This window comes from Doryrhamphus excisus, chromosome 1 (genome assembly GCF_030265055.1).
Source record: "Doryrhamphus excisus isolate RoL2022-K1 chromosome 1, RoL_Dexc_1.0, whole genome shotgun sequence".
NCBI lineage: Eukaryota > Metazoa > Chordata > Actinopteri > Syngnathiformes > Syngnathidae > Doryrhamphus > Doryrhamphus excisus.
The window spans coordinates 23,930,811-23,945,475 of NC_080466.1; the positions used below are offsets into that span (position 1 = coordinate 23,930,811).

General features: G+C 45.3%; 1 protein-coding gene across 3 annotated transcripts; it reads left to right on the forward strand.

The window, feature by feature from the left end:
- Positions 1-1,635: 1,635 nt before the first annotated feature.
- LOC131097907 (cellular retinoic acid-binding protein 1) lies at positions 1,636-14,351 on the forward strand. 3 transcript variants are annotated; one of them, XM_058045916.1, is made up of 4 exons: positions 1,636-1,779; positions 7,878-8,056; positions 8,234-8,347; positions 14,072-14,351. In XM_058045916.1, the coding sequence occupies exons 1-4, from the start codon at positions 1,710-1,712 to the stop codon at positions 14,120-14,122; spliced, it is 414 nt and encodes a 137-aa protein (XP_057901899.1). In that variant the 5' UTR covers positions 1,636-1,709; the 3' UTR covers positions 14,123-14,351. The 3 variants fall into 3 exon arrangements, with proteins under 3 accessions (XP_057901899.1, XP_057901898.1, XP_057901900.1); XM_058045915.1 differs by lacking the exon at positions 14,072-14,351 and having other exon boundaries at positions 8,234-8,451; XM_058045917.1 differs by lacking the exon at positions 14,072-14,351 and having other exon boundaries at positions 1,639-1,929; positions 8,234-8,451.
- The last annotated feature ends 314 nt before the right edge of the window (positions 14,352-14,665 follow it).

A 14,665-nucleotide genomic window follows, 5' to 3' on the forward strand; every position in this document is an offset into this window, starting at 1 on the left:
AGAGGGGCGGACTTCCTTATATGGGCAGGATGTAAACGCTGCTCCGTCCGCCCAGTTCCTGATTCCCTACCAGCAAAAACAAATGCATTTTAATCTGTCTATGGCATTTCACACTGGACTTTTGGGGAACTTGGGCCACTATGCAGCTGGACTAGCCGACAAACTTGCTGATGTCTGACGCCTTTCCAACGTTACTTGGTTGTGTGGAAGAGTCAGAAGGGCAAGCAGTAAGTAACAGTTTATCAGTGGCCTAACTGTTTATTTTTAAGTCATGGAGCAAAAACACTTGCATAAAAAAGCGGGGTTGCCAATAGCCGTTTCCCACCACAATTAGTGGCCACGGCTAAAATGCTAAAGCTACTTACCATTGAGAGACGTCTTGAAGTAACTTCTTTTCCTGAGAAACTTCGGACTGTCCGGTCTCTACTTCCGGATCGGATTCAGAATCCAACACACGTGGCTGTATGTTAAATGCCGATATTTTAAAAAGATACATGGCCGTTTTTTCTGAACTCATACTTGCAGCTAGCAGCGTGAACTGGAAGTCCTTTTCTGCACTCCGCAGTGTGACCAACCACAGTGGAATACATTCAAACAGAGCGTTTTTGCTGGAACCACGAAATCCAAAGAAATACAGCTGAATAGGTGCAGATTCTGGAAGAGCTAGAAAGCTTTGCGCTGCTTATTGTGTGTAGTCCACCACTCAATAATGAAAATTTTTCACAACAGGCCCCATTTAACCCCCACAAAAATGTGGGATTGACTGTACTGCTTTGCAAGCTGTACAGTGACTACTCCAGGTTATGTCCAAGTTCTGTTCCTATAATATTGATATAAGATATAATTACATTACTCGTGTTTATGTCACATAAAAAAAAAAGACTTTACCTTGTGAAAGATGATCATGATGTGGGAGGAGAGCAGAAACTATTAAGAAAAAAAGAAAATCAATAGCCTTTCTTTTTCAGCTAATGTGTTTCTGCTTGATGGTCTACAAAGGCTGTGAAGGCCACCAAAGGTCACAGCTCATTACGATAATACCACCATCATCACCCCGTCTTCTCTTATGCTACTTCTGCCGGACTTTCACACTGCTTATGTTTCCCAAACCATGCTTCACGTTTTGACTGCTCCCCTATTGAGTGCGTCCATCTGCTCAACACCAATGAATTCACTGCTTGAACTCAGGCGGATGGGGGGGGCTGCCACACTTTCTGGTGGGATGACGGAGTACCGGCCGCTCGCCTCCACGCATTATTTATCAAAGCTTGTCTGAAAAGGCACTCTGTCCAAAAAAAGATGGATGAGGAGGGAACACATGTGACGTGGCTGCAGCTTAGCGGAGGGGCGTCCTATTCTCATGGGTGTGTGTGTGTGTGTGTGTGTGTGTGTGTGTGTACAGGACACTTTAGTGAGGACACACACGTACAAGATGCTTAAAACATGTCAAGTACGTTGAAATATCAACTTTTCCAGTCGATGTTCCGAGGGCCGTTCATACGTTGATACAGTCTATGAAATGATGAGAATAAACCATGACGTGTGTGTGTGTGTGTGTGTGTTTGTGATACAGAGGAGGTGGAGGGGGTTTGGCTCTCTGCCTGGGATCATTAAGCACACAAGAGAAGAGGCATAAGAAGGAGAAGCAGCAGACCAGACCAAAAGACGAAGGCACACACACACACAAACACACACGGTGAGAAGAAGAAATGCCAAATTTTGCAGGCACCTGGAAGATGAAAAGCAGCGAGAATTTTGACGAGTTGCTCAAAGCACTTGGTGAGCATCTTTATTTTTCTTGGTAGCCTAATGATAGAAGACACCCAGGACTACTCGGACTGGTGATGGCGTGGAAGTTGGGATGAATAGTCCTTTCCAGCACGGTCACCTACTTGGTTTTTTGTGTGGACAGTGAGAGGTAAATGAAAGGTAAATGAGTACATGGAGGGTGGTCCACTTTGCAGGTATGAGAAAATAATGTTATGGGATGCATGTCTTTCCTAATTGTTTCTACTATGACGGAGTCACAAAGAGGGTTAAGGGCTTTACCGCTCATTTGCAGGACTAAATCTATCATGATGGACAGGAGAGCTGAACAGGGCAAAGTGTGCCAACATTCCTCTCATTCATTGTCCTCTCCTTGCATCCCATGTGTCCAACATCTGCTGGGACGGGGCTCCACTGCTCCGTACGTCAGCTTTCTGACAGTAAAAATGGGTTTTGTTTTGGTATGTCTTCTGGTTCTCCGTTTAACTTGCGTGACTTTTTTCCCCTGACTTGATTCCGAAAGTTGCCGCGTTCTCTTGGCGTTTTTTTTTTTTTTTTTAGTTTTTTTTCCTTTTCCCTTTTTGCTTTTCTTTTTTTGAATTTTTCAAATATTTTACATTCAATTCTTAAATAATCTTTGGAATTTTTTCCAAACATTATGACTTTATTTCCATAATATTATAACTTCTTCCCCAATCAAATTTTCCAAAAATTACAACTAGATTTTGTCTGTTTGTCACATTTTGACTTCATTTTTTTCTTTAATATTTAAACTCTATGCTACTAAAATGACAATTTTATTCTCATAATATTGGGACTTTTTTCCTCAGAATACTTTTTTTGTAGGGATGCTTCTTTTTTTTTTTTTTTTTTTTTACTGATTACTCATGGGGCGGCACGGTGGTCTAGGGGTTAGCGCGCAGACCTCACAGCTAGGAGACCAGGGTTCAATCCCACCCTCGGCCATCTCTGTGTGCAGTTTGCATGTTCTCCCCGTGCATGCGTGGGTTTTCTCCGGGTACTCCGGTTTCCTCCCACATTCCAAAAACATGCTAGGTTAATTGGCCACTCCAAATTGTCCATAGGTATGAATGTGAGTGTGAATGGTTGTTTGTCTATATGTGCCCTGTGATTGGCTGTGATTGGCTGGCGACCAGGGTCTAGGGTGTACCCCGCCTTACGCCCGAAGACAGCTGGGATAGGCGCGACCCTCGTGAGGAAAAGCGGTAGAAAATAAATGAATGATTACTCATGTGCCAACATTGTCCAACTCTCAATTTACCGATACCGATACCAGGCAATACCGATATGTGTAACATGACATATCTCCTGGGGTGGAATGAACACGTGTTGGATACAGCATCGCTTTTCGGGAAAATGATCGGGAAATATCTGATACCAATATCGCCCTTTTAGGCTGATATCAGATTATCGGTACTAGTAATTATTGGACATCCCTAATTTTTGGTCATAAAATGGAGGCCATTTTTCTCTTTTCTGCTGTTGGTTTGCCCCCCGCCCCATCCCTAACTACAGTCCAAAAAATATATGTTAATCACATATTTGGTTCCAGACCTGACTACAAGTGAAATGGAACGTTTTCATAATGAGAGCATAGAAAACCTGTTTATGACTTTCTCAATACAGGCTTTAAATTACATTCAATTTAAACATTTATTAATCATTATCAAAGCCCTGTAGACATGAAAAAACACCCCTAGTCACCTTTGCACTCCTATTATTCTTTGCGTATGCTTCATAACGGACGGCCACCGCTAGCATAGCAAACTTCCGAGCTTACTCGTTAGCCTCTGCAATTTACTTATTGTACTTATTCTTATTCAAACCAAGTGGAGAAGAAGAACAAAGGAGGCAAAAACTGACCACTTCCACATGGAATGAGAGAAGCTTTTTCCCTTTTTATCTCAGCTATGGCATGACAGCTTGACTCTGCTGAGTCTGCTGCCAGTGGAAGGTAATCTAACGTCATCACTGATCCCTAGTGACCACAATTCTACATATTGCTTGTCTGCGAAAAATAGTTTTTGACTAATAATAGGCCACAATCAACCACAAAATGCGATTTGTCCTGTAATTATAATAATAATAATAATTATTATATATTATGACATTATTACCATAATGTGTAATTATCACCATGATTATTACCATAATTAACCTCCGTGAATCACCACCTTATCGTGGTGGAGGGGTTTGAGTGCCCGAGTGATCCTAGGAGCTATGTTGTCTGGGTCTATATGCCCCTGGTAGGGTCTCCCCAGTCAAACTGGTCCGAGGTGATGGGACAGACCAAGAGTGATTCAGAAGACCCTTATGGAGACAACAAAGAGGAGAATCTGCACCTCACCCGCATGTGGGATACCGGGTCCTCACCCTGGAGCCAGGCCCGGGGAAGGGGCTTACAGGGGAGCGCCTGGTGGTCGGGCCTTCACCCTTGGGGCCCGGCCGGGCCCAGCCCGAAGAAGCCACACAGGATCTCCCCCTCGTAGACCCACCACCTACGCAGGCAAGCATAAGGGTCCGGTGCATTGTGTGTTGGCTGGCGGTCAAGGGCGGGTGCCTGGGCGACCTGGTCTTCGGCGGCCAAATCTGGTTCTTGGGACATGGAATGTCACTTCTCTGGTGGGGAAAGTACCTGAACTTGTGCTAGAGGTTAAGATATTCCGACTAGACATAGTTGGACTCACCTCGACCCACAGTTTGGGTTCTGGAGCCAAACTCCTCGAGAGGGGCTGGACCTTGTTCTACTCTGAAGTGCCAGTCGTGGCGGCAGGCCCCGAACCTGATGGTGGACACCAGAGGTCAGGGCCACCGTCAAGCTGAAGAAGGAGTCCTATCGAGCATTGATGGCTTGTGAGACTCCGGAAGCAGCTGACAGGTACCGTCAGGCCAAACGGTTCGCGGCTTCCCACTCGGGTGTGGGAGGAGTTCAGTGAGGTCATGGAGCACGACTTTCGGTCGGCCTCGAAGAGGTTCTGGCAAACCGTTCGGGAAGGGAAGCAGTGCCCGGTCTACACTGTTTACAGTCGGGACGGGGGCCTGCTGACCTGGACTAGGGATGTTGTCAGATGGTGGAAGGAATACTTTGATGCCCTTCTCAATCCCACTGACATACCTTCCATAGAGGAAGCAGAGTCTGAGGACATATACGTGGACAGTGCCATCACCATGGCTGAGGTATCTGGGGTGGTCAAAACGCTCCTCAGTGGCAAAGCTCCGGGGGTGAACGAGTTCCGCCCAGAATTCCTCAAGGCTCTGGATGTTGAGGGACTGTCTTGGCTGGTACGTCTCTTCAACATTGCGTGGAAGTCGGGAACAGTACCTTTGGATTGGCAGACCGGGGTGGTGGTCCCCCTCTTTAAGAAGGGTGACCGGAGAGTGTGTTCCAACTATAGGGGGATCACACTCCTCAGCCTCCCTGGGAAAGTCTATTCCAGGGTGCTGGAGAGAAGGGTACGATCTTTGGTCAAACCTCTGATACAAGAGGTCCAATGCAGTTTTCATCCTGGTCATGGAACACTGGACCAGCTCTACACCCTCACGAGGGTGCTTGAGGGTGCATGGGAGTTTGCCCAACCAATCTGCATGTGCTTTGTAGACTTGGAAAAGGTATTTGACCGTGTCCCTCGTAGCGTCCTTTGGGGGGTGCTCCGGGAGTACGGGATTGGTGGCGCGCTACTACGTGCTATCCGGTCCTTGTACAAACGGGGCAGGAGTCTGGTTCGCATTGCCAGTAGTAAGTCGAGCCTGTTTCCGGTAAACGTTGGTCTCCGCCAAGGCTGCCCTTTGTCACCGATTCTGTTCACAATTTTCATGGACAGAATTTCTAGGCGCAGCCAAGGTGTTGAGGGAGTCCAGTTCGGGGGCCTTAGAATCTCATCTCTGCTATTTGTAGATGATGTGGTTCTTATGGCTTCTTCGGGCTGCGACCTTCAGCGTTTACTGGGACGGTTTGCATCTGAGTGTGAAGCGTCTGGGATGAGACTCAGTACCTCCAAATCAGAGGCCATGGTTCTCAGTCGGAAAAGGGTGGAGTGCTCCCTCCGGGTTGGGAATGAGGTCCTGCCCCAGGTGGAGGAGTTTAAGTATCTCGGGGTCTTGTTCACGAGTGAAGGAAGGTTGGAGCGTGAGGTCGACAGACGGATCGGTGCAGCCTCGGCAGTAATGCGGTCGCTGTACCGGACCGTCGTGGTGAAAAGAGAGCTGAGCCGGAGGGCAAAGCTCTCAATTTACCGGTCGATCTATGTTCCCACCCTCACCTATGGTCATGAGCTTTGGGTCATGACCCAAAGAATGAGATGGCGGATACAGGCGGCTGAAATGAGTTTCCTCCGTAGGGTAGCTGGACTCACCCTAAGAGATAGGGTGAGGGGCTCAGCCATCTGGGAGGGGCTCAGAGTAGAGCCGCTTCTCCTTCACATCGAGAGGAGTCAGTTGAGGTGGCTCGGGCATCTAGTCCGGATGCCTCCCGGACGCCTCCCCGGTGAGGTGTTCCGGGCATGCCCAGCCGGGAAAAGGCCCCAGGGGAGACCTAGGACACGCTGGAGGGATTATGTCTCACAGCTGGCCTGGTGGAGCTGGAGGAGGTGGCCGGGGACCGGGAAGTCTGGGCTTCCCTACTAAGACTGCTGCCCCCGCGACTCGGACAAGTGGAGGGAAATGAATGGATGGATGGATATTACCATTATATCTTTACTTTATTTTGTGGTTTTTCATAATATCACAGTGCAGCTTCCAGGTCGGGATAGAACCAAGGTGTTGGTGTGTGTGTGTGTGTGTTCAGGCTGAGTGGGTGCCGGGCCTCCTTGGGGTGGGGGGTACCATGTACCCCAAGACTTGATTCACACTGCAGGTCTCAGTGCCCAGTTCCATTTATTTAACGCAGTATTAAAATGATAATTTTATAATTCATAAATGCTCGGCCACCCGTATCACAAAGCTGACTTTAAATAGATACATAAACAATACAAAAATATCAGAATGGTCCCAGCATCCTTTGACTTTTCCAAATGCAGCCCTTGCTGGAAAAAGTTTGGACACCCCTTCTTTAGTGCAAGTCGCCCATATTATCATAACACCGCTATGATTGCATAACTCAACAAATGAAACAATCCACATTCATTCTTTTTCTATCGCTTATCCTCACGAGGGTCGTGGGGGGTGCTGGAGCCTATCCCAGCTGTCTTCGTGCGAGAGGCGGGGTACACCCTGGACTGGTGGCCAGCCAATCCCAGGGCACATATAGGCAAACAACCATTCACACTCACATTCATACCTATGGACAATCTGGAGTGGCCAATTAACCTAGCATGTTTTTGGAATGTGGGAGGAAACCGGAGTACCCGGAGAAAACCCACGCATGCACGGGGAGAACATGCAAACTGCACACAGAGATGGCCGAGGGTGGGATTGAACCCTGGTCTCCTAGCTGTGAGGTCTACGCGCTAACCACTCGACCACTTGAAACTCAACCAAAACTCCACCGAAAACATACATAAGTCGCACTGGAGTATAAGTCGCATTTTTTGTGGGTAATTTATTTTCCAAACTACTTGACCAAAACAGACATTACGTCCTCTTGGAAGGCAAGTTGTAACAATAAGAGATGGCCGAGGGTGGAATTGAACCCTGGTCCCCGAGCTGTGAGGTCTGTGCGCTAACCACTCGCGCGCCGTGCCACCCCAATCCACATGCAACTAAACAATAATACAGACATAAATAGTAATAGAACATGGTAATATGATGAAATATCACCTTCATATTAATGATGATATGAAACATTATTTGTAGGCCTGTATTGATGGGCTACACAGTAGATACGCTTTTTACGTTCCAGGACTACCAGCGAATACCACATAAAATGTGTCCTTATGACACATGGGTATTACTAAAGGAAAGAGATAACAAAATAAACCCATTTGTCCATTTAGGTGAATGCTAACTAGTACAGGATCTCCCGTATCCCATCTGCCATGGCATTCATGAAGCAGTAGATCCTGACTCTGTTCTGCTGGACTTTGCCAAGGCATGATGACCAGCATCCGAGGCCAAAATACTGGCATGAACTTGCAGCTTTTGCGTGCCCTCAGGTGTGAATGCCATGCTGAGAAAGGTGGCGGTGGCGGCTGCTTCCAAGCCTCACGTGGAGATCAGACAGAATGGCGAGCAGTTCTACATCAAGACTTCCACCACCGTCCGCACCACGGAGATCAACTTCCACGTCGGCGAGGAGTTTCATGAGGAGACGGTGGATGGAAGAAAGTGTAAGGTAAGCACTCTGGAAAGCCAAAGCTTAAAAGCAGAGTCTCGTAGATGGAAAAAAGTCGTCAATAAATCCTAGCATTTGGCTTCACCAGCCAAACTCAAACAACGCTGCAGTTCAGTTGAGGGTAGACCTGAATGATGGACGGAAACATCATCAGGGACGTGTTGGATTTCTCGACAGAGTCTGGCCATCTGGGAGACAGAAAACAAAATGCACTGCAACCAGACTCTACTCAGTGGCCACGGGCCCAAAACCTTCTGGACCAGAGAACTCAGAGGGGATGAACTCATATTGGTGGGTACCTTTTTTCAAAATCAAGACAAAAACATACCATATTTTCTGGACTATAAGTCGCACTTTTATTCATAGGTTGGCTGTTCCTGCGACTTATACTCCAGAGCGACTTATAAATGAAAAAAATGTTTATGTTCCATAAACACTGGACACCTTTTCTGTTCATGTTTATTTTTTGGTGTAGCTGAATAAGTATTGTGTTAGCATATCTTACACCTATTCAGCCTGTTCTCTATTCTTTTATTAATGTTAGAACTTGCCTTCCAAGAGGACGTAATGTCTGTTTTGGTCAAGTAGTTTGGAAAATAAATTACCCACAAAAAATGCGACTTATACTCCAGTGCGACTTATGTATGTTTTCGGTGGAGTTTTGGTTGAGTTTCAAGTGGTCGAGTGGTTAGCGCGCAGACCTCACAGCTAGGAGACCAGGGTTCAATTCCACCCTCGGCCATCTCTGTGTGGAGTTTGCATGTTCTCCCCGTGCATGCATTTCACACATTTCTCTGATTTGGTGGATTTTTTGTAGTCTTGTTTAGAGTCCTTATGATTCATCTTATTGTACAAGGAAGTGACTATCGTCCTCTCGCCCAAAACACAGCTGGGATAGGCTCCAGCACCCCTGCAACCCTCGTGAGGAAAAGCGGTAGAAAATGAATGAATAGTGACTATCATGCATGAACTGGGCTGCACGGTGTTCGAGTGGTTAGCATGCAGGCCTCACAGCTAGGAGACCTGAGTTCAATTCCACCCTCGGCCATCTCTGTGTGGAGTTTGCATGTTCTCCCCGTGCATGCGTGGGTTTTCTCCGGGTACTCCGGTTTCCTCCCACATTCCAAAAACATGCTAGGTTAATTGGCCACTCCAAATTGTCCATAGGTATGAATGTGAGTGTGAATGGTTGTTTGTCTATATGTGCCCTGGGATTGGCTGGCCACCAGTCCAGGGTGTACCCCGCCTCTCGCCTGAAGACAGCTGGGATAGGCTCCAGCACCCCCGCGACCCTCGTGAGGATAAGCAGTAGAAAATGAATGAATGAATGAATGAATGGCCTTGTGCGACTTATACTCCAGAGCGACTTATAGTCTAGAAAATATGTTATACACAAATATTTATACTCTGGATCTTTGCCTTTTCACTGATTTCTGGTCAAAAGTTGCCATAAGTGTTGATCATTGGTAAATATGCACCACAGTTTGAAAGGTCTTCATTCTTCACTCATGTTTGTTTAGATTTAGCATGCGCTAGCCTCTAACGCTAGCCTCTAACGCTAGCCTCGAACGCTAGCCTCGAACGCTAGCCTTCTGTTATCGTTCATGAGTGATGAGTCCCTATACATCTTAGAGGCATCTTCAGAGGCATACTTACACCTGGATTATGTCATGAGTGAACAATGGCAATTGAAGAGAAAAAGGGAAGGTTCTGGAGCTGAATCTAATTGTAATAATTATAACATTTTATCGCAAATGTTAATCCAAAATTGGAGAACGGGTGAGTGTCAAAAATAGGTATTTTAATGGGTGTATCAATTAGTGACATTTATTTGCTATTTACCATTTGTGGGTCTAAACCGTGAGGTATTCATTGAATGAAAATATCTTTATTAGTGTGGATGGAGTTGGCAGTCTTATTCTAGAACTTATTCTAGTTCATTCATTCATTTTCTACCGCTTATCCTCACAAGGGTTGTGGGTATGCTGGAGCTTATCCCAGTTGTCTTGGGGCGAGAGGTGGGGTACACCCTGGACTGGTGGCCAGCCAATCCCAGGGCACATATAGACAAACAACCATTCACACTCACATTCATACCTATGGACAATTTGGAGTGGCCAATTAACCTAGCATGTTTTTGGAATGTGGGAGGAAACCAGAGTACCCGGAGAAAACCCACGCATGCACGGGGAGAACATGCAAACTCCACACAGAGATGGCCGAGGGTGGAATTGAACTCGGGTCTCCTAGCTGTGAGGCCTGCATGCTAACCACTCGAACACCGTGCAGCCCAGTTCATGCATGATAGTCACTATTCATTCATTTTCTACCGCTTTTCCTCACGAGGGTTGCAGGGGTGCTGGAGCCTATCCCAGCTGTGTTTTGGGCGAGAGGACGATAGTCACTTCCTTGTACAATAAGATGAATCATAAGGACTCTAAACAAGACTACAAAAAATCCACCAAATCAGAGAAATGTGTGAGTGCCTGCCAGCGGGGCCAGGAGAGGGAAGGGGAATCGAACCCAGGTCCAGGTAGTGAGAGTAATGCAGTGCAATATTACAGTACTGCAAAGTGTAATGATTGATTTTATAAGTGTATGCCACTAGAAATATCATTGCTTGTCATTTCTTAAAGCCTTTATGGAGGTCAACGCTGTTTAGCTTTAGATGTCAGATGTCATGTCATTGGCGGTCAACTCGGAAATTTCCGGATAAAATGTGGAACCTAAAGAGAAGAAGGAAAAACACGGTACAGTCGGGAAAAGAAGCATCTTGTCCGTAGTTTGTTGTCGGTCAAGATAAGTCCGAGATCCACATTCCCTCGTAGACATCAGGGCCTGCTGGACACGGCCGACCAGATGAGGTTACGGACCCCAGAGGGGCGTGGCACCGACTTTGACCTCGCACATGATTTCAGCCAAAGCAAATGTTTTTCTTCCCGATGAGGGCGTGTGTCCATCTGGAATGGAATGACTGTAAGATGATAGACACATGGGGATGGATGATTGGGGGATGATCATCTTTTATTACAAGATACTCAGATACTCAAATGCAAATAAAACATGTTGTCACTGAAGTGACATACATACTTTATTCAGCATGTGGCCTGGCTTTAGGATGAATAAGATTTGTCATCAAATCATATTATTATATACATTATTATATTACATCATTATTATAGCCTGAACTAGCCTCCATGGAAAACCATGGAAGTTGCTAGATATCAGCTCTTAAAGGGGAACTGCACATATTTTGGAATCATATTTTGCCCATCATTCCAAATCTTTATGTGAAACATGAATATCCTGTATATTTTTCTGTGCATTACAACATAATAAAACAAGTGAATATGAGCTAGCTAAAAATGCACATCATTGGAACACAGCTTAAAAAAAACGGCAAGATTGTTCCATTACTGCATATTAACCAAGCTACAGCGATATTTGCTGTTGTATTATTGCCTCAAACTACTCCCTAGTACACATCCTAATGGTGCTAGTACTGTGTTGTTAATTTTGATTTAATACTAGGTTAAATGAGTTAATACTAGGTTATAAATCATACGCAGTTGAAGGTATTGTTGAGATTCAACGAGCGACCAACAAAACAGGGCAGGAAAAAAAGGCAAACCTACATTAAAATGTAACGTTGTCATAACTAAGTCAACAATAAATCCGCAATATTACAACCCTCCTATATAAGTAGAAATATGCATAGATTTCTACCTCAAAGTTTCTATTGACTGGAAGAATATAGATTATGGACAGTTGAATATACGTACACATGAAATGAATGGCTAATTTCAACTTGTCAGACTAAACTTTCCTCCTTTATTAGTAAAAATAACCAAAAATATTGCTATCATCACACTAGTATCCACCCAATTCTCATACTACACTTTGGTATCGATACTGATGATATTTGAGTTGATCTTCTCCACACTCTCCATGCCTGTCAACATTTGCATTTGACAATTTTCCCCCAAATAAGGAACATTTCTTCTGGGGTGGAAAGACCTGACTTGCTCACAGTGAGGCGTGGATACATCACCATCGTCATCTGCAGTACCAGAGAGGATTTGTGTTTTTGGATGAAATGTCAACTTGGGGGCGGCACGGTGGTCGAGTGGTTAGTGCGCAGACCTCACAGCTAGGAGACCAGGGTCAATTCCACCTTCGGCCATCTCTGTGTGGAGTTTGCATGTTCTCCCCGTGCATGCGTGGGTTTTTTCTCCGGGTACTCCGGTTTCCTCCCACATTCCAAAAACATGCTAGGTTAATTGGCCACTCCAAATTGTCCATAGGTATGAATGTGAGTGTGAATGGTTGTTTGTCTATATGTGCCCTGTGATTGGCTGGCCACCAGTCCAGGGTGTACCCCGCCTCTCGCCGGGAGTTACTCTGCTTGGAGTTGAAAGATGTACTGGCCAGAAGAAAGCTGCTTTGACCCTTGAGCATGGCAACATGGCTGCATGGCTGCGGGGTTGGCAAGCAGACATGATTGAGGATGGGTGCAACTTAATGAGCACTTTGAGTCAACGCTCATAATGATAAGTGGGAGGAGAAAAAATGTGGTTCTAGTCATGCAAGGGAGAAAGCTCATTCTTGGTTTGGGTTTGCCACCATTCCATTATCCCTTTGAAAGGACGAGCGCGGGTCTCTAATGGCGGAGAAGAGTCAGGTGAAAACGTGTGCCTTTGATCCTCCGGCCTCTAACCGGCCTCATTGATCACGCCGCTGAGAAATGCAAATGAAGCCTGGCTTTAGCACCACTTAACGCCTCCCCGGGCGACTGGCTGGATGCCAGATGGACTCGGACTCGGCTCCATTTGTCACCATGCCGACACTTTGCACCGCGGCACGGCCGGAGATAATGATGATGTGTGGCGCTGCAGTTGGCCATTAAGCTCCGCCTCCGGGAATGCCATAAAAAACAGTCGCCATGTCAGCCGTGTCATGTCGTCATGTACTCTTAAGTCACAGCAGGATGCGTTCAGGGGATCTCCTACAGCTCAACCAGGACTAAACTGAGGTTTTAGTTATTGGTCCTCAGGCCAGACAGAGAAACTTTATATAATACAAGGATGAAGAGTCTTGAACCAGTCATGATGTGCTATATATATCACTATATTGACACTTACTGTGGTACCCATTATGGCATTGGATGCTCGGTACTGAGTACTTCAGTACGTAATTTAATTTTAATTTTAATTTTAATTTTAATTTTAATTTTAATTTTAATTTTAATTTTAATTGTAATTGTAATTGTAATTGTAATTGTAATTGTAATTTTAATTTTAATTTTAATTTTAATTTTAATTTTAATTTTTAAATTTTTATTTTTATTTTCATTTTCATTTTCATTTTCATTTTCATTTAATTTTATTTAATAAAAAAAACCTTAAATTTCATTAGGAAAGCAGGAAGTGAACAAATGTAACAGTTAGTGAGTGTAAAGGTACCAGATGGAGGGGTAGGATTTAATAAGCTTTGCTTCTTCCTACTCCTTTTGGACATGTGGAACTGGGAACTGATTATGGGATGCACTCAATTGGAATCTGATGCATTTTCAAATGAAATAAAACCATTACCATTACCATTACCATTACCATTACCATTGGGTGTTCTGTAGGGTGGGAGGAGGGGCTTTCTTTGTAATTGTTTTTCTTTATAATTGTGGTAATTGTTTTTAATTCTGTAAAGTACTTTGTGTTGCATGTCCTTACAGGAGAAGTGCTCTACAAATAAAGTTCATTTGATTTGAATCAAAATACGTCAGAGCAGCCTCTACGTTTGATACGCTTCGCTCAGGCCAGGTGAAGTATCCATGGGCAAGATACTGACGCCGTAGTACACAATTTTCTGATGGACTTGAGATCAGATATGTGTACTAGTACTTCCCACTAAATGAGTTGTCAGCCATTTAGTATATTAATATAATTAATACTGACCATTGTCTTAGGGCATATGCACTAATTAATATGAATATAATTAATACTGACCATTGTCTTTCAGACCTTCGGAGCTGATGATGTTGTGTGCACGAGGATCTACGTACGAGCATAGAAGAAACCCAAGCAGACGTTTTCAGCAACTGTCCATCATCATTCCCAAAGTGCATCCACACATTTCAGCACCTTGTCTCGTATTGTCTTATATCTCCATAAAACACTCCATGATCCGGATATGGCTTTTCTCTTCTTTTCCATGGCCATTCCCTGCACCGTGCATCAACCAATACGGTATACGTATGTCTTTCATATGTATTTGGACACATAATAGCATCAATTTGCTGTATTTCACATGGGACCGTCCGTACCAGTGGGTCCCATTCCATTCTCCTCCACTTATCCGGGTCTGGGTCACGGGGGCAGCAGTCTTAGTAGGGAAGCCCAGACTTCCCGGTCCCCGGCCACCTCCTCCAGCTCCACCGGGAGGACACCAAGGCGTTCCCAGGCCAGCTGTGAGACATAATCCCTCCAGCGTGTCCTAGGTCTGCCCCGGGGCCTTTTCCCGGCTGGGCATGCCCAGAATACCTCAACAGGGAGGCATCGAGGAGGCATCGGGACTAAATGCCCGAGCCACCTCAACTGACTCCTCTCGATGTGA

Excerpts from the sequence above, each read along its gene's own strand:
- LOC131097907 (XM_058045915.1), top strand. The coding sequence starts at position 1,710 with ATGCCAAATTTTGCAGGCACCTGGAAGATGAAAAGCAGCGAGAATTTT. Across the intron at positions 1,780-7,877 it reads CGAGTTGCTCAAAGCACTTG|GTGTGAATGCCATGCTGAGA; the intron begins GTGAGCATCTTT and ends GCGTGCCCTCAG. Across the intron at positions 8,057-8,233 it reads TGGATGGAAGAAAGTGTAAG|AGTCTGGCCATCTGGGAGAC; the intron begins GTAAGCACTCTG and ends ATTTCTCGACAG.